The sequence below is a fragment of the Leptonotus elevatus genome, chromosome 10, assembly GCF_054856555.1.
Source record: "Leptonotus elevatus isolate MCC_2025b chromosome 10, RoL_Lele_1.0, whole genome shotgun sequence".
Lineage (NCBI taxonomy): Eukaryota > Metazoa > Chordata > Actinopteri > Syngnathiformes > Syngnathidae > Leptonotus > Leptonotus elevatus.
Window position 1 is genome coordinate 20,084,960 of NC_141248.1, and position 25,103 is coordinate 20,110,062.

The 25,103-nt window shown below is 40.6% G+C and overlaps 1 protein-coding gene across 4 annotated transcripts in view; it reads right to left on the reverse strand.

Annotated features, from left to right (window-relative positions):
• ephb2b (eph receptor B2b) overlaps positions 1-25,103 on the reverse strand; it is a 135,411-nt gene that overhangs the window by 67,142 nt on the left and 43,166 nt on the right. For all 4 annotated transcript variants that reach the window (XM_086086104.1, XM_086086103.1, XM_086086102.1 and 1 more), the window contains exons 2-3: positions 17,935-18,014; positions 3,234-3,918 (exon numbers count right to left, since the gene is read on the reverse strand). In XM_086086104.1, the coding sequence (XP_085942230.1) occupies positions 3,234-3,918; positions 17,935-18,014 (765 nt within the window). The remainder of the gene's footprint in view (positions 1-3,233; positions 3,919-17,934; positions 18,015-25,103) is intronic.

Consider the following 25,103-nt stretch of genomic DNA (forward strand, 5'->3'; position numbering starts at 1 on the left):
AATCCAGTAAAACAGCCCGGAGCGAAGGGGGTTGCTTCAGTGAAAATGGCTGGGAGTGAATGAGTTAAAAAGATTATCCTGAGCCATTTTGCTGTATAAGATATTTCCTGCTCAATCCTCGACAAATGTTAAAGACGCTAAATTATTACGATGCTATTGGTATTTGACTTTGAACTCTGAGCGCAGCTTCAAACAATCATATTATACTGGGCTTGCATCAAATACATATTTTCTCATAAACCCAAGTGCACTTAAGTACTTTGCTCCCATGTACCAAAAAAACGAATTCTGGCTCAATTCGAACCATATGTCGATGTGTGTGTGTGTGTAGTGTGCTGTTTGGGCATCTCTAATACACAATACAGTTTACACCAGTTACACCAGTTAACAGTTACACAGTGCGGTAAGCCCACACTAATTTCTCGGGAAAGGCGAGTACCGTTTCCAGGCACTGGCATAGGGTTGATTTCGACCTTATTTCAAGATATCGAGTTCTCACAAAGGCTGCCAATTTCAGTCACTGATAATTATGGCGCCCTCTTGTGGTCGTTCAACTATCAGGAAGAAAAACAATTCTAAAGTCACTTTAGAACTTAAATTCTCTATTGCAGAGTGACTATTCTGCCTTTTGCCCAAAAATATACGAAATATTTAAAATGATCGGTCATTGAAGTTGAGTACTGGTATCAGTCTGGAAAAAAAGTGGTATCTAACATCCATTCTTATTTGCATACCATCTCCCACATTTAAATAATCTGTATGTGTGTAACCCGTTTGAATGTGGACTCCGCTGATGTTTCAGCATGTTCAGCACCGCGAGGATATGAAATTGGATCGTGTTGTCTCTGCTGAGCGGAAAACAATTACTTGTATAATCCAATTTAGCACTAAAAGAGCAGCGTGACGAAACGCAACCCCAGAGACGTTGAAATCCGCAACATGGAGTGACTTACACGGAGGTCACAAAAACAAGCAGACTGGCGTAATTACGCTGGGTTGCCGACTCATTGCGGCAGAGCAGATTGAGTATCATCATGTGTGCCCGGTATTGGCCTGTGCTCCTTGAAAAGCTTGTCCCTGTTAGCATAGCAGTCAGAATGATTACACACTTTGGTGGAGCTACTGCTATAAATCAACTATGACACTAAATCCAAGTACTATGGGTGTTACGGTAAAATCTTAAACTCATGGTTTAGTACCTTGGATTAGAGGTCACGGTTCAGCTCATGTTCCTTACAGTAAGAGAAGAAAGATTTTTTTGGGTAAATGACATCAGATTTAAGGTTTTTCTCAATTCAATATTTAAATGTTAATGATATAATGGCTTCATTCTTTTCTTTTTTGGAAAGTACAACACCAAGAGTTTGAACAATGTCGAAAGCATATCTCTAGCCACGATGACCACTGGACAGAGGCTAAGCTACACTGTAGACTCTAAAAAGAGTTAGGTCAAAATAATCCATATTGGGTCACAAAGCGGCCGACGCAACTTTTTGGGTTATTCAATTGACTCAAAATGTTGGGTCAACCCAAAAACTGGGTTGCCTTGTGGGTTATTAATTTAGTTTGACTTAACTTTTTGGGGAAAATAACTGAAAAAGTACATTTGTGACACAATTCAATTGGGTTATTCAATTAACCAAAAACATTGGGTCAAATAAATAACCCACAAAACAATCCCAAAAATGTGGTTGTTTTGTGGGTTATTAATTTAATCTGACACAAGTTTTTCAGTTAAGTAACTCAAAAAGTTGGTAACTCAAAAAGTTGGGTCGGTCCATTTCAGTTCAATCAGATTATTCAATTAACCCAAAGCAACCCCCAAAAAATGGATTTCTTTGTGGGTTATTAATGTAATTTGGTTGGTCCATTCTTGACAAAATTTTAGTTATTTTTGACCCAATTGTTTTTACAGTGGATTTGTTTACAGAGTCTTTGTACAGCACAGGGGAGTTGAACTTCTTGTGCCTTACCTTACATGTTCCACATGGGAACCCGTAAAACTCTGTCCCATACTCAACATTTCTTACAGGAAAAAAACAAAACTACCATTTAATCAAGGTCTTGTATGCTTTTCTGTACCAAAAGTTGTGGTTCTACGTGAGGCTGAACCCATCACATTTCCCCTCCCAGTAACTACATACAAGCATACATACACACGCACAAACACGTTGAGAGATGTGTTGTAATTACAGGGCAGGAACACAGTCATCATGAGTGCAGGTGGGAGGTTTGTCAAGATGGGCGGGATTGCGTGCGGGTGACATGCCGTCATACTGTTTCCAGCCAGCAAGGCTTCACGTCGCATTAAACAGCCGCCACCGCCCGCCTCGGTGCGGACAGCATAAGACGCAGAGTAGAGCGCGCCGGTTACATCGACGTTTTGAAACGTCCAATCAATGTGCCTGTGATGGGGCTTCCAGTTGGGAAGGGAAAATGAAGGCCATTTGAAAAAGTAGCGTCTTTGTCCGACTGGATGAAGGGAGATGAGCACACATTATTTCTACTAATGTACTACCTGTGTGGGTTTGTACAATAGCTAGGGTGCAAATGATTTTTTTGCACTGGGAGTGTGTTGGTACTTGTTTTTTGTTCATGTTCCTTTCTATATAATTTTTCTTTATTTGGCTAGATTAGATTCGAGTGATATGCGTGTGAGGTCAATTTTGAACGGCCACGTGCGTCACCAAATATGGCTTGGTTGACCACAATTCGAATTCAAACCCATTTCAGATCAGCATATTGGCGCGTAAAGTCAAACATTCCATTCGGTGAAATAAAGGGTCTGTGGTAAAGATTTTTGTCTTGAGTGCATAAATGAAATTGTGCAAAGCCACTTTCCCCCAAATGGTTCAGTTCAATTTAGTTTGGAAGGATAAAATCCTGACCTGGCTTGTGTTTGCAGCGGTCAGGAGTGTGGAGGATGAATTTGGGGATACTGACAACATAAATAGCACAACACACAGTAACATAAACGGACAACAATATACACGACATCCAGAATTCGGTTTACTTTCTTGCCGTGAAATAAATCTACCCAATCCCTTCCCATCATTACAGGAACTGACCTATTTGACGACCAACAAACAGACTGGAGCATGAGTCTAGCTCCACCCCTTTGGTCCCCCTAAGTTTTCTTGATAACCCAAGATGGGCACCAATAATGGGCAGTACACCTCTTAAACAACCAGACAGTGAAAATGGGCTTGAAAAGCGAGCAAAAAAAGACGTACCTCGACACACGGTCCCGTTCTGCGCCGCCTCGTTACCAGCCTTGCACATGCAGCGTCCGATGGGTACCATCCATTCCCCGTCACCGTTGCAATACAGCTTAATCGGCACGTCCACCTCCTCCGCGTTAGGGATGCAAACCCCCCGCGCCGCCACCAGCGAGGTGCTCTCCGCGCCGGACAGGGTCTCCTGGAAGAGTGCCCCGTTGGTGATGATGCGGGCACACTTCCGGTAGAAGACGCGGACGGCTATGAGCGACATGCAGCCGCCGTAGTCCTGGAAGGCCAGGTAGAAGCCGTTTCTCGACACGGGGCCGAAACTGCGGACCTCGGTGTTGATCTTCATCACCCTGCCGCCGAGGTCCACCTGGGAGAAGCTCTCGTCGGCCGCTATGGTGTCCACCTTGATCCAGGGGTTCTCCATCCAGGCCGGCGAGGTCCTGGTGGCCGTGTCAGAGTCCGACTCGTAGTAGTAGAGATTGAACGTCTCTTTGCAGGAGCCGGGAACGTTGGGGATGCTGCTGCAGTCCCTCACAGAGAACTTCATCTCCACGTGAATCCTCTGCGCGCCGCGCCGCCGGATGTACTTGGTGCGCACCCAGTTGTTCTGGTTGTTGTCGAAAACGTTGCACACCTGGTAGGTCCGAATGGTGTTCATGTTTTCGTCGTAACCGCTCACCTCCTCCCACTGTCGGAGAGACGAAATGGCAACTTTAGCTTGTTTTGTCTTGAGTTCTGGCTAACACAGTTTTTAACCATCTCAATTTCTTAGGGTTGTTTATTGACGATGGTGATAGACAGAATATCAGTCCAAAGTCTAAAAGGTATAACATGCATTTTTCTTACAAGTGAAATAAGTATTAGTTCCTAAATTCTGGCTCCCACAGATTGACTGGTGCCCATGGCCATTCCTTTTAATGCTCTCAAACATTTATGGTTGCTTATTGACTTTTGTATTAGACAGAATATCAGTCAAAAATCTAAAAATGATCAAATGTATGTTTTATTGAGTATTGAGTAAGTATGTATTTGATCCCCAACAAAATAACCAGAATTCTGGCTCTCACAGTTCGGCACGTGTCCATGGACATTCTTTGTCACAGTTTCAACAGTTCTCGAATGTCTCTCATTTTTATGGTTGCATATGAATGATAGTAAAAAGACAGAATTTCAGTCAAAAATGCATAAAAACTCACTGGATAAAGATTTAAAAAATGTATTGGTCGAAATAAGTATTTGATTCCCAACAACTTGGTCAGAATTTTGGATCCTTTGCATTGGTGTTTTTTGGACTAACATTATGTCTATTACCACAATCCATTCAAACTATATGCTGTTAAAACTGTTGGAACTTTTACAAAGATAAATTGAGAATGGGTGCCAGCCAATCTGTGGGAGCCAGAATTTGTTGCGTATCAAATCGATTTTAGCATGTTTATGCGTTTGTGACTGATATTCTCTTTTCATGCCATTTTTTTTGTAATTGAGCAAACAAATTCAACAAATTCAGCAGGAGACCAAATAATTACAACCCCCGCTGTACATAAAACACCGCATGTGCAATGCCAGTGTAAAGACATATAAAGGTCAACATGGTTCTCATTATGAACACAGTAATAAACCTCCGCCAATGTCTGTTTTCTACCAATAATGTGTTTGTTGCCGTGCACGCTTTGAAAAGTGTAATTATCGGCGCGTAATCAGCTCAAGGCGACGTTGTGATTAAATTGATTACACGGTGCAAAGAAACATCACATCTCTACGTCGGCCCAAAGAGGAACAAAATGAGAACCAGCTTTTTTCTCGGCATGCGCTTTTCTGAGCCCGGAGGTCTTGTTGGCACGCTAGCACAGTTCGCGCATCTTTGAACCTTGCACCCATTAATGTGATCAAGCTGATAAGGTCATTTTCAACACCGAATATATGAACAAGAAAACAAGGGGAGCCTGAGGACCTCTGCCATTGCTAAATAACTACAGATACTGCAGCTTCCTTAGTTTATCGCAAAGCGAATGACTGTTTGTTGACTATGTATTTAAGATATCCAGATTATGCAGTAATCAATTTTATTGTGTATAATTGTGGGAATGCTGAAGCATTCATATATTATTATGATTTTTAACTCCCACATATACACCGTTCAAATTTCAACTTGCTTCAAAAATTCACACCTGCCGGGGTATATATCGTCTGATTTGACATTACTCAGAGTATTCACACAATTTAACGTTAAATATGAACTTTTTCCACATTCATTTTCAATGGGACAGACAGACATAAATTATTACTTTAAAGTGCAATTTCCAGTAACCAGGAAATTGCGGGTTTGAATCCCACCTTTGACGGTACATTGCAACTATCCAAGAAATGGATTATAATTTCTCTGAAATGATTAAATCCCACCTTAGACCGATTGTAGTTCAAGTTTTCTTTTTATTCATTTGTCATTTAACTACAATTAAAAAATAATAATTTTCACATAATTTATCTTTCATTTTATTTCATAAGCACATGCATTCAAATCTTATCATTCATTAATCGGATTCAGCTTTTCAGCAATTCCCACGCAATTTCTGCAGAAATTGCACTTTGTCTATTATCTTAACTTAATGTATTATTGCTGTTATTAATATAGTCTAATATAAGGCATACAGTTAAAACAACCAATCTTTTATACCTCTTGCTCTCATTCAAGTTGCAGGTGATCTGGAGTCTATGCCAGCTGACTTTGGGTGAAAGAAGCGGGATCCACCCGGGATTAGTTGCATAGGGCAAATCAATAAATCAATTTTCGATAACTATCCATGATCATGTCGTGCTGCACATATTATTACAAATATGGTAAATATTGTGTACGATCAAACATTGTAAGTAAAAAAAAAAAAAAGTGTAATAAAGCACCTTCTATCCATATCTACGTTGATTGCATCATCTACCTGGATAGGGTTTGTCAGTATTCTGATATTTTAAATTCACATACTCAATAGAAACTAAACCTCTTTGATTGTTTTTGTTTTTTAATTCATCTGTTATTATTTTAAGCATCTAACAGAACTACTCACTGCTTTGTGTTACACTGCACAGTAACTGTAAGTGTAATGCAGTGTCAACAAAAGGTATTCTATTTATATATCTATAAAAGAACAATACAAGACAGATGGCCAATTCATTTATATTTCTACTTGCTGTTAAGTTTTTAGCCAAGTAAATCTGCGCTGATGTCAAGATCCGTGTCTCGCCTCGCCCATGCACAAACATCGGCGGAAATGTGTTGAGTATATTTCAGGGCTACTTAAAGATGAAGCGCAACCTCCCACTTCATCTTTTACGCCAGGCGGAGTTAACAGCGTGTATCATTTTTGCCCTTGTTGGGGAAGGACTGTGATTTGTTGCATTGGGCGGTGAAGTTGTCAGACGGAGGTTCATAATTATAGTTCCATCGATGCTCTTTTTTCAATCAAAGTGTTCACTGAAGCTGCAGTGTGAGTTTAACCCTCCTGTTATTTTGCAGGTCAAATTGAGACATTGTACAATTAGATTTGTTTTCTTATTTTTTGGTGTTTGACTTTTTACGATTGCTTTGATAAATGTAAGCAACATTAAAAAAAAAAAATAATAATAAATGGGAAGAGGACCTGAAATAATAATAGCATATTAGATTGCTTCTCCCTTTTCTTATCTAAGAAATTGGGACGCTGCCACATGACCCGTCGGTCCTTCCGTCCTCCCTCTGTCAGTTGTTACAGCCTTTAAAATGAATTTTGTAACTCTGTACTCGTGACGTGTGCAATGACAATAAAAATCAATTCATATCACTATTGCACTATTCCAATATTTAAACAGTCTTTTGTTAATTTATTTAATTCAAAGAGACACAACATTTCCGTCTTCAATTCCGCTTATCCGGGGTCGGGTCGCGGGGGCAGCAGCTTTAGCAGGGAAGCGCAGACTTCCCTCTCCCCAGCCACTTCCGCCAGCTCCTCCGACGGGATCCCAAGGCGTTCCCAAGCCAGCCGTGAGACGTAGTCTCTCCAGCGTGTCCTGGGTCGTCCCCGGGGCCTCCCGCCGGTAGGACATGGCCGGAACACCTTCCCAGGGAGGCGCCCAGGAGGCATCCAAACCAGATGCCCGAGCCACCTCAACTGGTTCCTCTCAACATGGAGGAGTAGCGGCACAACATATTGATTGAAACTGTTATTTATTTATTTTTGTTTCTTTGTAAGACTGTTGGACAATCCAAAACATCCGGGTCAAATTGACCCATGAACATTACTGCTGTTTTCGAGAAATGTAAACAGAAGGGTGAATAATGAGAGAGAGAGAGAGAGAAAAACAATAATTATTAAGTGTTTTTTTTAGTTCGTATGACCTTTGGGAAATCAGACATGCTTCGGGTCAAATTGACCCAGGAACAGTTTTGGTCGTCCTGAGAAACCAACCAAACAGGAGCAATAATAATGATATGGAAAGATATTCATTAGAATCCCCCCAATTTGTGACAGTTTTGGAATTGGGATTATTTTTTCTGACTGGTTTATATAATTAAACATGGTCTGGGTCAATTTGACCCAAGAATATTACAGTTGTTCTTGAGAAACATACATAAAATGAAGTTTAATAATGAGATATAAACAATGTTTATTGAGATTTGTTCTTTCATTTCTGTCTCTTTTGGATAATTGGGACCTTGTTTCATTTCTGAGACTTTAAGATAATTAAATTTACCGCAGGGTCAAATTGACCCAGTGATACTAATATAAATCAACATAAAAGGGTTAATAATGAGCAAAAACACTAAACTAAACTATGTGCATTATTAGGATTGTTTTAGTTAGTGACACTAGTCAGATTGACCCAGTAGCATTACAAATGTTAAAAGGAATGTGAAAAAGGGATTATTTTTTTTCATGATGGCGTGCAGATGAAACACTTCGGCGCTCCGCCGTCAGCCAGTATTAATGTTTATCAATGCGTTTGCTTTAATTGGAGAAACTATTCTCATACTGTAATTCTTCCCGGAGACGCTGAACTTGAAGTCAGTGTGCTTTACATCACAGCCAGGGTGGGAGAAATGGGTCAAACGTGCCCACAATCAACTTTCATAGTACACATTGTATTTATTTATTATTTAGTGTCTCATCAGTTCTGAAAATTAGAACGAAGGAAGATGGCTGTAAAAAGAAAAAAAATAGCGTATATATATTTATTGACGTTTAAAGTCCATGTTTCTGGCCTGATGTGACACTCAGCTCGCTGCGGGCGACATCGCATCCGTCATTGTTGCGCCTTTTGTATCTAAATGGAGCACATACTGTAATGGCTTACTGGCACGGTGAAAAGCTTCTTTTCACTTCAGGCAAATCCCGAGAAACATCAATCACAGCCAGAGCAACGGATAGAATATTCCACCGGGCGACCACATGAAGACTTATCGAATTCACCCGGAGTCTGGTCTGCATTTTACACACAAGAGTGAGACCTTTCTCTCTTTCCCTGCCTGTTTGTTTCTATGTACAGGCTACAGATGTCTTCAGGCCCCCCTTGGCCGCGGATCAAGGGCATCAACTTTAAACACCATGCGCCGGCACCACCTAGAAGGTCGCGACCTTGACCTCGACATCTCGGCCCGAGGAAGACGAAAAGAGAGGGGAAAAAAGTGTTTCTAAACCCCAGAGAGCCGCTTTGCATCGGCTACAGCCGCTCCACTTCACAGCTGATATAATCTCTCAAATTAGAGCCCACTTAGCAAGGACTCTGACACATTTTGACGGCGGCCGGGGAGGGGAAAGTCAGCCCCTTTCGTTACAAAAACTGGCATTCCATCAAACACTCTCCGTCTAATTAGAACAGCTCAAATTCTTTATTCCCATGTCCTAATTAATCACCGTTGAGTGTGATGCGTGGCTTGGCCCGGACCATTTCCAGGGCGAAGACTAAACAAAGGAAAGGGACACATACGGCCTGGGATAATACAAATACTGACATGGACAAACTTGTTTTGCCAGATCTGAAAACTTTCAATTCTTTGTCTGACAGGGAACATAGTTGGTAACTTGGGTGGTCAACACGGACCCTGGAAATATTCCCTGTTTTACTGATTTTTTTTTCTGTCATAAGACCTCCCCTTCCACCCCTGAAAAACATGAGGGGAAAATAGTCAGAAAAACAGGAGGAAAAACTACTCAGAAAAACAGAGTAAAAAAAAATTTCCTGAAAAACAGAGCACCAGCTTTTGTTTTTCTGAGGTTTTTTTTAGATAAGGCATGTACCATGTAATTAATAACACACACAGTATTGGGAATGTTTTATGCTTTTTTCCCCCTTGTATACTATCATTCTAATGTAAGCGAGGTATATCGTTTTATAGAGCATGTAAGTACATTATACGAACATGTCAATTGATTGGCATGATTTTAGTAAGATAACAATTAAGTTTCTACGGAGGCGGAGTGTCCGCCATTAGCAAGTCTCGAACAAATCCCTTGGAGTTAAGAGGTTAAAAAAATAAAATAATAATAATAATTCGAAAACGGGCCCAAAATTCGCCAAGAGGTTTTTACGCTAAGAGGGGGTGGATTTTGAAGTGTATCGGAAAAAGGAAAATGCGAATTTTGGCTATGTAGCAGTTTTTGCGAATAACCGCTGGCAAGACCGGATACACGTTGAATGTTTTGACCGGATATTACGTCACACGTACGTTTGTAGTCCAAAGCATTGTTGGACGATAAAGTAAGGTATGTTTGCGGGGACGACGAAACTGAAATCTTTTGGAGTTAATTAAAGAGGTGAATATTAATGCGATTTTAGATGGAAAACAGCAAAGAAACGCTACGGTTTATCAAGAATTACAAACGGAAACTCATATGACGTCATCACACGGCGCAGTTGCTTCCTGGTCTTCTTCTTTTAAATTATTGGTGGATCACATCTCTATGGTGTATACCGCCACCTAGTGAAGCGGAGTCCCCTCTCAATATTTGCAAAAGAAAAACAGATGGAAACGGTCTGTTTTGCACATTTTCAGTAAATTTTCCTAAAAAATTCAAAACAATTGGATGGAAACCCGATTATAGACGTCTCCACCAACTTCCATGTTGCTGAGAGAACCTGGATTCGGGGGCAAATTTTTTATTTTTAACCCAAGCAAATACAAATTTTCACCAAGGTGAACACGGCTGAAGCTTGTTGAGTTTTGGAGTGTGGCAATAGCGTCAAAATTCATTTCGCCAAATCCCATGCCTCCAATCAGGATGTGACAGGATAGAGAAATGCTGGCATCTTTTGGCTTTTTTTTTCCAAGCACACATCATCATCGCAGGTCATGAGCAGCTATTGACCTTCCCACTTGCTGATGAGCGGCGGGGAAGCCGAGGGCCAATTAAACAAGAGCGGACCATCTGCAGCTCACTGGACGTTTGTAGTTAGACACAAACTAATACAGAGACAGGTGGGGGCTACTGGCGAGAAGCAGTGGTGGTCATGCGGGAGGGGGCAGGGTTGGAGTTTAAAAAAAAAAAAAGTCCCCAAACAAAATGTGTTGTGATGGAGGGGCCCCTTTTTGTCCTGTCACAGCCCCTTTGGCCCCCTTTCATCACGGCCAGTGGAGGGAAGCAAATGGGGCATAATAAGAGCCTAACGATCAAGCGCCGAGTGTGAAATTAGAAGAAACGTCTTCATTTTCACAGCTTTTGGCCGGGGAGTGCTGCGAGAGGGTGGTCATGTGTTTTAAGCAGCCAAGGTGGAGGTAACGGCGGCGCTGCATGTCGCCAGGCGTTAGTCTGAGCCCTCGAGGTCCTCACGTGAGGAGAGAAGTAGGAATTGGCTTATTCTGTCACATTGCTTGTTCCATTTTGGGTTTTTTTACGCTTATTCCCGATTGTGACCAAGCTGTGTATTTGTCAGTTTAATATCATAAGTAATATTGTGTAGTATGGTGGATTCACGTTTGTTCGAAGACAGCAATCATCTTCTTGTTTCAGTGTTTTTTTTTCATATAAAAACACACAAAAAGGACACATCAAGTATTTTTTTTTCCATATCAATGTGGACGTATTCTATAACTTACTTTATAAAGTAATTTTCACAATATTATAATTATGTTAACTAATACTGTTAAACTGAGGCCATGTCCATATCACCATGTTGCGGCATAGGCACAAAATAGTAAGTTTAAAGGATTTTTTTGCAGTTTGTTACTTTTTTTACTCGCGACTGCCACCTCGAAGCGTAACTGCAGCATCCTAACTGTAGAAAGTTAGCAGCTCACGCGTGCAGTGTTGTACGCTAGCTAACACCACAGGCTAATGCTAGTACAACGCCACATGCTCGCTACTGCGCGGGGACGCGCATAACGTCACCCTCCACCACTCCGCCCCCTCCCCAAAGAAACTGTGGAGTGTGCGGGTCCGCACACTCTACTATAACGGGAAGATAAAAGCTGATAGATGCAGTAAAACAGCCAGGGCTCTTTGTACTCATCTGGGCATTGGTGGAGCATGCATGATGTAGAAAAAGCTTTAATATTACCTTTTTAAACGGCACAATGCACCTTTAACATGAGTGTTTTGGAAACTGACTTCCTTAAATAAAGTTAATTGAAATTGTCAATTTTTAAAAAAAAAATTAAGCAAAATGGTCACGTTCAAATTCAATTTCCGGTACAAGACTTCTTCGTGCGTCCTGTTATGAGAGATATGTTCACAAAATCCGTGTTGATCAATGAAACTGGTGTCTGCGGAGCTGATTTCTCTTTTTCAGCTCTGACCATTTTTGCTAATTTAGGTTAAGCCAACTGTCTTGGATACTTGCTTCCAATTGGGGCACAATTGAGCAAATTCTCTATTAAGCCTTAGAATTTGCCCAAAATATGTGCTTCAAAGCAAAACGGTCAAATTCATGTACCATTTCAAACAATGGTCCTTGACTTTTCCGTGCATCCTGTTATGAAAGTCAACATGACATAACATATCCACCCAGTTTCATGTCGATCGGTAAAACTTGTATCAGGGGCATTTTTTTTTAACATTATTATTCTTTCTGAGAATCCTCTGAATAATGACCAATCTACAATCCTATGCTCCATCCGCATTGGCTGGCACCAGAAAATAAGCTTGGCAATTTATTGTCACCCATCTGTCGAGGATACGTGCTTCCAATTGGGGCTCATTTGGGTGAATTCCCTACAAGGAGTTCGGTGAAGCCTTGGAATTCTTCCAAAATGTCTGCCTCAAACCAAAATGGCCGCCTCCTTGTACCATTTAGGACACAGCTCCTAAAGATGTTTGTGTACATCCTATGGCTGAAATGTCCATCAAATTTCATGTTGATTTGTTAACCTGATGTTGAGAAAAATATCCAGTATATGCCTCTCTACGTTGTGTGGTGTCATGTCATCAATGCAGATACGTCATCTATATTCGAGGCTGCAGACTTTAACGTAGATGAGTCTTCACTTTGGCACAACGTGTTCGTAAATCTGCTTCTCGGCCATAAAAGAGTCCAGCAGCCGTGCGAATACGCTCCCGACGCTATATTTTTTCTTTAATCCAAAAGTCGACCCGACCCGTTGGTGATTGCAACGCACTGTTTTTGAATTTCAATGAGGCCGAAACAACACTCGGAGTGCCGCCGACGCATCATCACTGGCAGATGTAAATCAATTATTCACGTTGCTCCATTTTCGGATGCAGTCTTTCCTCAGGGGTGACTCGCATTGCATCAATAACACACACCTCTAAAGCAGTAATGAACTATTTGTCTTTTTGTTTCCTCTCACAGGTCAGTGCAAATAGTTTTTGGTTAACTTCCATTTGTTAAATGAAATACATGAAATATTTTTACACTAGATGTCATGGCCTTTAAAAGTTTTCTTTATCAACACCGGAATCGACCCAGGACACAGGATGGTCAACCCAAAAACCCCAACCACTATAAATTGTAGTTCATAAGAGTTAGATACGATTTTGTCCGATTTGATTCACTTGGTTCAATCTGATATTGATTAATTATGAAACATCAAAAGGACAAGATTAAAAAAAAGACAAACATTAAATATAAATTAAAAAGACTCTGAATTGTCATAAAGTGCAATACGTTAGGTCTTTCATAAAAATAAAAAATACTTTTAAAGGGATACTTGACTCATTGAGCCATTTTCAGCAGTAAAAAAGTTAATATTTTGTGCAGAATGAATTTGATAACTTCATTATTTTTCTTGTATAATTAATAACTTTAAAACCTAATCTTTCTACTTGCTGTTGACTGAAGATGACATCACCTGTGCTGAGGAAGTAGGTAACGACCAATCCTGTTCCCTGGGTTTGGTCAGCTAACTCAGCCATGATTGCTCGTTACCCATTTCCTCAGCACAGGAAAAATAATGAAGTTATCAAATTAATTCTGGATAAAATATTGCTGCTGAAAATGGCTCAATGAGTATCCCTGGAAATGTACGTAAACAGTAAAAGAGAGTGGGTCACAGAGTCGGACCTGACCTTGCTTTGATTTCTCCACCCCACTTGAGAAGAACACGTTGGCCACTTAAGTCTGTGATGCTCGATTGCTCTTCGCAAGAGGCGTGTCATGTACTCAAGCTGATGCTGAGTCTGCATAAGTATGGTTATTTTTGAAAAGTTACAAACATCAATCCACAAGCAAGTTATAGAAAATCGAAACTGTAGTCCAGCGGTCCCGAGCTGAATACGTACTTTGACAAAAGTTGGTTGACTCCATGACAGCGCATTGTGATAGTGGTTAGCTCTGAAGTTCTGGTTCGACACTCAGCCGAGTGTCACGGAGGAGTGTGTTAAAATATGACCTCTATAAAAGTCCCAAATGATAAAAGGCCAATATTTGATAGAACATTTAAAATGGAAGACTTCCTGCTGGGTTTATGATGTGACTAAAAGAGATTTTTTATTATTATTATTATAAAAACAATATTTTTTGGGGGTGTTGGGTTGTCAGATAAGCTTCCTAATTTTAGTAGACCTCGGTCAAACATACAGCTGGGGCTGCTTCATTAAAATTTTAAGGGCTACTGAGCCATTTATTTCTTTAAAAAAAAAAGTAGGTTACATTGTTAAAAATAAAACAAAAAAAGTTGTTTTTTTTTCCCTCTGCATGTCACCCCATATTCACCAAAGCAAAATTGCAAACTTTGTGCATACTTTATTCTTAAAACATTCTGTCTGAGCCGGTTAGCCAGCATGGGTATCAAGAACATCCCCACACCGCCCGGGGACAAATTGTGCTTCATGTACATTTTCCACCGGTTGTCAGTGTGTTTGGGGTTAAGTTTGGCTGTCATTTTTGGGGGGGAATTAAAAGAAAGATTCATATGAGAAGAGCTGCGGGCGGCAGACAAAAAAATAAAACACAGGAAGGAAAATTCCTATGTGACTAATTTGACATTCTAATGTATCGTAAAGCGGGAGTCGAATAACGCCAACTGACAGAACATTTCTGACTTCATTTTCTGCTCGTACGTGTTTGGCTTTCCATCGCGTCGCAAAGTATCTGGTGTCATGTAGGGAGGAATTTCATGATACTCGCAAATCCACCGGTTGAGCCCGTGGATCCCAGCATATGCAGTACAGTATGTGCACGTAGTGTGCGTTCGTTCGTGTGGCTGTTTCGCCACCTGTTGCGTTGGGCCTCAGGGTGACGACTTCTGTGCATTGTACTCACTAGACATTTGTTTTTGCCACGAAATAGCGTGTAGCGATAAACCAATGTTTTTTTTTCCAGGTTATTTTTTTTTTATTTGTTTCCCATTATGTGTAAGCATTAGCATTAACTCATTCACTCATTCAAAGAATATTGTGTTCTATTGCTATAAAAAACATGGAACCTACCAAAAGAAAGATTAGAGTCTCTTCTTTCATCAGGAAAAAAGTATATTTGTATATTTTCGTTTTGCAGCAATTAGCATTATAATATAGCTAAGTTTCATTATTACTCACAAATCTGTTTAAAACACTTGGGGAAAAGCCTTTTTGCAACATGGCCCTGGTTGATCTCTTTTACTCTGCTACCACCTGCTGGTCGTTTTTGTAATAACTACCATTGCTTTAAGCTTTCTCTTCAGTTCAGAGACTACATCAAAGCCTTCTGTATGCTGGAGCATAAAAAACATTTTTTTAAAACAACGTATAAATGCGTTTTTTGGGACCATGGTAATATTTAAAATTTTTGCGAGCAAATTAGTTAAAGGTAGTCAACTAAATATAAAGCTGTTTTGCTGTTTTAAAAGCACGTGTAATTCTTTGTTTTGTTTTGTTTTTGTTAGTAAACTTTGATGAGAGTAGCAAGGCAGCACTGTACATGCTGTACATGGGACCACCTCTGCGTCAATTTGAAGGAAAAACCCTGAGAATTAAGGACCGGAAGAAGAACAATCATATCCGATGATAAGGGGAAAAAAAACATTAAATCTCCATCGATATTATGTTATTATACGGAAGCATTTGTACAAATAAAGGCCCGGTAAAAAACCCTAAAAGATGGATAAATAAACGTCCCTGGCCACGACATGAGGAAATGCGGTCATGAAAATAACTGACAGACTCCGTTGATGGCAGGAGAAAAAGGAAGCCGTTACACCGCGTTGCTTGTCGGGATCAGCAGGAAGGCGACAGCAGGCGTTCACAGGATGGAGGAGATGAAGAACATCTTTAAAGTTGTATCATGGAACCATCGAAGGCCAGCATCTCCAGCACGACGGGGTATAATTCAAACCATCTTTATAACAAACCACAGAAGCGTAAATAATTGAGAAAAATTGGCAATGGGTTTTGTGTTTTTTTGGGAACGCTCCAGAAAATAAGTCGACATCTTCCCTCTTTTTGGTCCTATCCTAAGGAAGACGGAATCTCGTGGCGCAGAAACGAAGCGAGGCCGAGACACTGGTTTTGGCGCGCCTGCACGCTCGGCATGTCTTGCATGTGGCCGCCAGGAATGCGGGAATCCTGGCAACCTCGCTGGAAACGTTAAGCATCAAACGACGCCGTCGCCTTCGAAGATTTGAGTCCGGGCGGCTGGAGCATAAGCAAACTATTTTGCTCTCAAGCCTGTGATGGTTCAATGGGTCACAGAGGGGATCATTAATGCAAAAAAAAAAAAAAACGCATAAACAAAACAAACAACGTAGAAGCTGCCAAACAATTGTTTAACTTATAGCAAAGAGGGGTGGAAAAAATCAGCAACAATCAGCTGATTCTTTTTTGCTCATTTGTGGGGGGAATGTTTGAGTCTTTTTATCTGTGTCTTATTTTTTAATGTGCTAGCTGTTAGCCAACACGCATGGTTGCGCAAGCTAGCATTAGTGCTACTTGGCTACCAATAGTGTCTTATTTTGTAATGTTCTAATGTGTTTTAAAAATAAATGAACAACTAAAAAAATCTGGAACAATCTTAAAGATGCATTGTGCTATTTAAAAAGTTAATACTAAAGCTTTTTCTACATCATGCATGCTCCACCAATGCCCAGGTGTGTACGAAGAGCCCTGACTGTTTTATTCTGACTGCACCTATCAGCTTTTATCTTCGCTTTATAGTAGAGTGTGCAGATCCACGCACTCCTCTTTGGGGAGGGGCCGAGTTTTTCTTACCTCATTTGAAGTCATGTCTTCGTTTGCCAACTGTGGCTGTCGCTTTAAGATCGTGCACGTACTCGCACGCGCACCATGAACGAGCCTGACACAGATGCTGCAGTTACGCTTTGGGCCAGAGGTGGCAGTGTGTCAAGTGACAAACTGCACAAAGATCCTTTAAATGAACTAATATATTTTCACAGTTGACTATTTTGCGATTAATCAATGAATCGGATAAAAAAATATTTTAATTTGCATCCATTTAATCAAAAAGAGGAGTTATTATTTTAAATTGTATAGTATATTATTTTGAATTGACAGTGCAGAAAATGGTCAAACATACATTGATCTTGATTCAATTACTGGTTTGTCCTTACAAAGATGTTGATTATTTTATTATTTAAAAATATATCATTTTTATTAAAAAGGAAGATAATCAGTGTGCTTTTATTGAGCACTGAAAAAGAGAATATTTACAGTTGAGAGGTTATCATATTTTTGTGTATTGGGCAGTTTGAACAATGTCCCTAAAGGATTAATCAATTAAGTTTTGCACTTCTAAAATCAAGGTATCTCTGTATTACATTCCTGATTTCAGCCCTTACGTAGCAGGCAGTCTAAGCTTGAGTTTTTGTTTCTTTTTCTAACATTGAGATAAAACAGATAATCATGATAATTCAAGGCAAGATGATCAAGGTATATCATTTTCATACCAAATCATGAAAGAAGTTTTCAAATGCAGTGATGAAAAGAAATTTTGTGAAACGACCATCTCTAGTTAATTACACATAATGATTAACAAGTAAAAAATCAAAAACTTGACTTTGCGTCTATCTCTAACAGGTTTATAAATGAGGCAGTGCCTCTCAAAACACCCACTGGGCTCCTCCTTTGGTGCTTTTCCCGGCTCATGGCTTCAACTTTGACCTTAGAGTGAGAAACCCAAACAGTGGTGCAGAGTAACAAGTGCATTTGTCATGGGGATTGAACAAACGTACACACGCTTACAAAAAGCAGAGGGTGACCAGTGACCACACACACACGCACACACACACGCACACACGACTTTGACACTTTTGGCGAATGATGCAACTGCGGCCGACGTGACTCACGCTGTTGTCGCTGGATCCCGACACCGGATAGACGGTCCAGCCGAGCTCGGCAGTGGCTGTGGTGGAGTCCATGAGCGTCTCTGCGGAAAGACGGACAGACGGAGGTCAGGATGACAAGGATTTACGGCGGCCGCCAGATTGCTAACTAGCTATGGGGCTTCATCCAGCTCGCAATTAAAATCATTCCGGATCAGCCCCAGTTTGGACACAAGCACACTCACGAGAATCAGGATAGTTTTAGTTTGTTGTTTATTACTTTGGTGAGTCCACAAATTGATTACGTCATGAATGGTATAAAAATGAATGCAAGAAGCCAGAGTGTATAAACAAGCAACGGAATACTCCAAAAAGAGCACCAAATAGGATAGCCAGCTAGCACTAGTGCTACTTGGCTACCAATCGTGCTAACTGTACACTGTTGTGCCTCATTAATAAATTAGATAAAGAGTTGTTTGTGACTGACCGATGAACCGACGGGACTGAAGCAAATAAATGATTTTCAAAAGCTATTCCACCACTAGTGTGTAATGTGTGTGTGGTTCCGCGCGTTTTGATAAACTGTTAAGTTGTAGCCACATTGGAGAGTAGAAGGAAAAAGTCATGTTCAAGTTATGCCAATAAAAGTAGTTTTTTGGCAGCGTAGGAAGAGCAAGATGCTTTTCTGTATACCTTCCTGAAGCGTTTTGCATGATTGCAAATAACCATTGTTTTGAGTGTTAAAAGTGCCACTAGTAGCGCGCTAATTAGCATTAGCGAGTCAATGGCACTTTCCAATGTGCATTAGCCTTGAGCTAGCTACATTCAGGAAACAAGCTAAACAAGTCACTGCTTTAATCATCCACTCTGTAGGGTCAGTGAGAACGGAACAGGGTGAAACTGGTTTTTGAGGGACTGTTTGCTGTCTGCTAAACTGTAGTCAGTCTGCACAGGGAGGGCAGAATATACTGTAAAAGGGATACAAAAATTATAGCTAGCTATATAGAGTATAGCAGTTGTGGTCCATAGTCTGTTTTTGTGGGAAAAAAAGTACTTTCCTTACAATTCAAAACTTAATAAATGTAAATTAAAAGAAAGAAAAAATAAGACAATCAAATGATTTTGAATTAAAAAAATCGCTCTGAATTGAAACTCAATTCTGAATCGAATTGCAAACCCAAAAATCAAAATCAAATCGAATCATGAGACAATCAAAGATTCCTAATAATTTGTATGGGTTTTTTTTATGATTTATTTGTTTTCTCACATTTATGCCAAAGATGCCATGAGAAGCCTTGACTAGCCAAACATCTGGACAGCCATTTCCTCCACTGATTTGTGACAGTATTGACATATCCACATACATTTCCTCTTAGAATAGCGGTAAAGAGCAAACGTTGACATTAGCGACTATGTGACCTTCACTGAAAAGTGATCTGTTGCACACAAATGCCAATCATAGGAGCGTTGAAACATAACAGACAGATGGGCAGTCCCGTCAGACGTTTGACTTTGTTGGGGGGCTGGGGAAGAAGAAAAAAAAAAAACAAGCTGGTGAAACCAATCAGAGGCCAGCGTACTTGCTGCGGATTATGTGGTGAAAAGAAACACCTCCAGTAATTGGGGTCAAAGAGAACGTGCGTCCTGTCCGTCATGTGGTCCTCTGCGGCCCGCATTCCGCCCGCTTGACCCGGCTGTCTGTCATCTGCCGCTTGGACCATTCATGTTGTCACCTGCCCAACCCCCCAACCCCAGCCAACCCTTACTGCGTTCTCGGCTTAGGCCTTCTGCCTCTTTGCTGTTCTCCACTTGCGAACGCCTCTCCGGCTCCTTAATGAATGTGGCCTCCTGATTGGTCTTGTTTCATTCTATACAGACAGGCTGCTGTGACCCCAAAATGCCAAAGAGGGATTATCAGACACTTTAACACATGACAAGTCAAAGATGGCGGCAATCTTATACCAGCAATCCACTTTTCTTGCCATTCCTACAACAGAGTAATGGTTCTATATTCAACTGTAAAGAGCCAGATTTTCATACCGAGTACATTCGTGAGCCAAATAAGACCCGATCATATTGGTTGAAAAGAGGTTGGGAACACGGTCTTGCACTCCTTCAGCGTAATTCGGCAGCTTGATAAAGCGACGATGATCTGAATATCTAACAAAAATGCTGTAATAAGCACAAACATCCATTACCAAGCCTCACCCATTTGCCTGGGAGACTAAAAGCTAATTTGCATAAGATAGGACCGCCCCTTCAAAACAAGTTCGGTGAATCTAACTGTGTTTTTGATACATAAAGATGTCATTGAGACAACTGGCAAAATAATGCTTAGTCTCCTTTAAGTGAGGGACAACAAACTAGTGAATCAGTCTATTTTCCAAACAACCTGATTAACAAGCCTGGCAACCCTCCAATTCATACAGCCGCAGCTTTGAAGGAAAAGGCTCGGCCCGCCGCTCTCCACTCAAGGCTCCTCCGTCGACTTGTCGCATCCCAGCCGCAAACGCGACGAGCATAATGGGAGAATTCACAGTTTTCACAAGTTGGAAATCCTATAATTAGACTGATGAGACTGCAATAGAGCAGCCATTGACGGCCTTTTGCGAGTGATGCCGAGCCAAGCAGGCAGTGTGGATGTTAGGCTGCAAAATGGTAATTATCCCCCATAAGCATGAGAATAATTAGTGGAGGAGCAGTGCGGATAATGAACCGCCTCTGCGGCGGTTTAAGGTGACGGAGTTTTGGTGGGAAAGATTTCCCTGAGATTATTAGCACAAAGAGATGACACCAATTTGTCTAGTCTCCTTTTTTGTCCCAATTTTGACCGCCTGACTTAACTCACCTCTGATTCATGTAGGTAGGCATGTACAATAATTTCTCTTAATAGCAGTGGTACGTTTGAAATTGTCCATTTATTGATGAATATATTGCTAGCAGTCTTATTTTCATCTAAAAAACTTGGCCCAAAAGATTGGTAGTTTTACGTTTTGAGTTTGCTTCCATTACTGTACCCAATGCGGACCAAAAGTGTGACCTTAAAACCAAGCTACGCAGTGAACCGTGATATTTTGGCGCACCATTTCACCACTAAGTAGTACAATAAAGCAGCGATGGGAACTTGAGTCATTGCGTCTTGGACTCCGGCTTGGAGTCAAGAGTTTTGATGACGTGACTTGACAAAAAAAATAAAACACTTGAGACTTGACCGTTAATGCTTGACTTGAAGCATGATGATGAGTTATACTTGCAGAAAGGCAAGATACATTTCCCAGTAATATCATTTGACCTTTACAGTCTTCTTCCATTATGAAGTCAGATACTGCAAGTAAGACTGCATTAAAAAGGTGACTTGATTTGACTTGAGATAATCATTGACTTGAGTTGACTGGACCATGACAACATAACTTGCTTGCTTTATATTTGAAGACTGACTTTTAATTGATCGCACCTCTGCACTCGAGTTCGTTTTCGAGTCCCAAAATAACGAACCTGTGCTGCAGCTCTAAAAGTTACCCAGAGAATTGTCAACATCAGGAACTGAAAAAAAGCCAAAGGTGCCTGTTCTGTAATGGCCCATGATCAAGGTTAGCCTGCCTAAACAGTGCGGAGGCAAGTGTAAACGTGGCAATACTGGTAGGCGCTGCATGTCCGCACCTACCAGCAAAAAGAGGCTGCGCTGTCCCAACCTCCTGCCTTTTACACTCCATTGTTGGCTGCCAGCTCATTACCCCCCGTGGAGCCCAGCGGCGCGTCAGTCCTGTCAGCTTCGGCCTCCGTCTCAGCTCTCCAGCTGTGGTGGAGCATGTTGGCCCTTCATTGAGAGCGGGGCTTGGATGCTCAGAGGCTTAAAGGAGACGTGTTGTATTTTTCTCTACAATTTGAAACAGCTTTTATCAAAATAGAACACGGATCAAGAATTATTGCATACTTTTTATGCAATTTTGTCTCAGACGTACAGGGCTGGGTTTTTAAAAAATCGAATAATCAATATCGAATCGAATTTCCTTTTTGAGCGTGATATAGATTCATAAAACCATGAATCGATTATTTTAATATCTCTTTTTCCCCCATAAATTAACAAGAAAATAGAATTTTAAAGGCCATTTTTTGTATCTTACTGTTTTCTTGAAATTTTCTGTACACATGAATTTAAAATAATTTTTTACATTTATGAAAGACCTGACTTATCGCACTTCATTCAAAATATTTTAAATCTATACTTACAATTATTGAATCAGAATCATGAAAACGTTCACCTCATCCATGCTGATGTCAATGTTTGTATACACTTAAGTGATTACAACACGATTTTTCATTATTTTCATTAATAAAGAAATAATTTAACCAGTTACTGCCTCTGCAAAATTAAATTTGCAATTTAATGTTCCTGGAATTTTTTTTAATCATGTACTTGATATTGAAGAAGAATTATGTTCCATAATTAATCAATATCAGATTGAACTTAAGTGAATCGAATCGAACCTGAAAAAAATCCAAATCGAATCAAACTGAACTCTTGTGAATCAAAATCGAATCAATTGGATGGGTAGACGTTGTACAAAAGGGATGTCACAATATCCAAATGTCACAACATGATATTATAACGGTAAGAACCTCACGTTCCGATAATTATGACAATATTGTGGGAAGGTTGGCGATGATATAAAAAAAGTTATCAATCTCTGAGATTTCTGTTAAATCCGAGCCAATTATGTTCGCCACTTTTTACATTCTATTTGTTCAGCGACACAAATTATCACAGTCTGTAATTCACAATGCTGTTTTCGGCTGAAGTGGGCGAAAAATTGTGCTGCTTTTAATATCGTAACATGACGACAATGATATGGTGGCAATTATAAAATTGCGATATCGCCGTCAGTGTTTCCCCCAGTGATTTATAAACTTGGCGTCGCCCCAGGCTAATCCGCCTGTAGATGTATAATAGTTGGTGCATGTCGCCGGCCGTCGTGCGCATTCACTTTCGCCACCAAATAGTAATCGCTGGATGACGTTGTTTGTTAGTTCAGCATACCCCTTCCCCTCCGCCAGCCCAAACCTCAGATACATTTCGGCGCTTGTCCTTTTGTCAAATATTTTCCCAGGCCGATTTTGTTTCCCCAACAGGCTTAGTGAGTTTTGTGGGGGGGAAACCCTGGCCGTTAGCAATACATCCCTAGTATACAATAGATGGAAACAAACTTTGATAACTGGGGATGTAGCTAGCACCCCATGAAGACAAAATGAAAGTGTATTTTCCCTTCTGGATGCAGCACTTCACCACCAAGCCACCAAATTAGACCTATCAATTACATAGGTGAAAACGAATACCCCCAGGGGGAAAAAAGTCTATTAAAATTGCACCAAAATTGAGTGGTTGAACATCAATTAACCATTAATCATCTCAGATCATCATCAGAACGGACCACAGATTGTTTTGCCAGTCCCACCATATGATTACTTATTCAGTTATTGTCCACCGTTAGATTTCTCTTCGAGGAGCGGTTTCATGCATTCCAGAGAACACTGAACACAAATCGGCGTTATTCTCCTGCAATGATTTATTGAAAAGGATTTTAGCGGTTGCAGCTTGACGTGAGGTTTGATGCCGTGCGGCCGCGACGTGGCGTAATGGATTTTCATCACACCGGTTGTTCCGGCAGGCTACTCTTCCCCAACGCTGCCGCCGACGTGCTCTCCACTCCAAAGACAAACCGCAGCCCCTCAACTTCCTGCTTGCCGCTGCTTAAGTGTCTTAACATCTTTTGTGCGGCAGTGAAGTGTTGCATAAAAGCGTTGAATAACCGCTCGGGCCCATGGGAAGATGACCTCCGTGCTGGCGGTCAAAGGCGCTCCCAAAACGTAAGGTTGTTTTCATCTCTCTTTTCGCCCTCCCTCCTGAAAATATGAACCATTCATGCACACGAGTGTTAACAATGCGAGCGTAAATAATTCAAGAGAGAATGTCATTTATATGTCCTTTTTTCTTTTATAAACCTGATGCCACGAACTTCTCAAGGGGGGGGGGGGGGGGGGGAGCATGAATATGCAATGAGAGCTGGGAGACTAAGCCCACCACGCTGCTGCTGAAAGCGCTTCCTGCAACACTAACCAATCGCTTATCATTCGTTTGTTCACATCTTAAAGGGGCAATCAAACATCCACAACTGATTTGATATATAAATAAATGAAGCTTGGTCACGCCCACTTAGCTACATTAGTCGTCACAATCAGTCAGCCATATCATATCATGGAAAAATGTGTGATATCACGATCGGCTTCATACATGGTTAGCAAGATATCCTTCATTGCTGTTTGTCTGTCTGATCGCATTGTTTTCATGTCCAAAACTCCATGTGGACTAGTAGACTTGAAGAAAATCTGTTCAAAAACAGTTATTTTCTTCTTTCAACAACTGTGCGTGTTTTCTCAGTTGATCGTAGCGCTAGCTGGGTAACGTATCTTTAGCAATGATAACAAACCTACACAAGCAATTAAATATTGAAATCAGTTTAAATCCTGTGGTCCGTTTTTCAATTTTGTGTTTTTGATCTGAGCCTTTGAACAATCAATTTTGTTTTTGCCAGTTAAAAATGTAAAGGAATGATAGAGGAGGTGTACTTGTCTAACATTAATGTATATTGTTTGAAAATTGATTTGTGATTTTAATAACTCTCATTTTAGGCTGTCTTTTACATCTGCCCAAGGGACTGCTAATGAAAATTAGCTTGACTTAGCTAACCTCGGCACATTTACATTGTCAAATATTGATTAATGTGCATTGTCCCTTTCAAATAAATAAATTCAAATTCAATAAATGGATAAGGGAGTTTAGAGTTGAGAGATTTCTACACTGAGAGGTTGTTTGAAGTTTCGGACATGAGCGGGAGAGCAAGGTTTGGGGTACAACAACACGCTTCTTCCCAGCGAGGAGCGGCATCCGTAAAAAAAAAAAAGAAAAGCAGATTGTTTTGAATGGGAGAATTCAACTGGTAATACACTTTCCCGACACAAACGTTAAATGTCCCAAACATAACTGCAGCCTGCTCAGCTCATGCTCATCATATTGTTCATTATATTATATTATATTGGAGAATATTTGTTTTAGGCCTTAAAGGCATCAATCCATGTTCATGGCTTTCAAAAATCAAAGATAAACCAATGTGGGGTGTTGGATGTCTACAGCACCG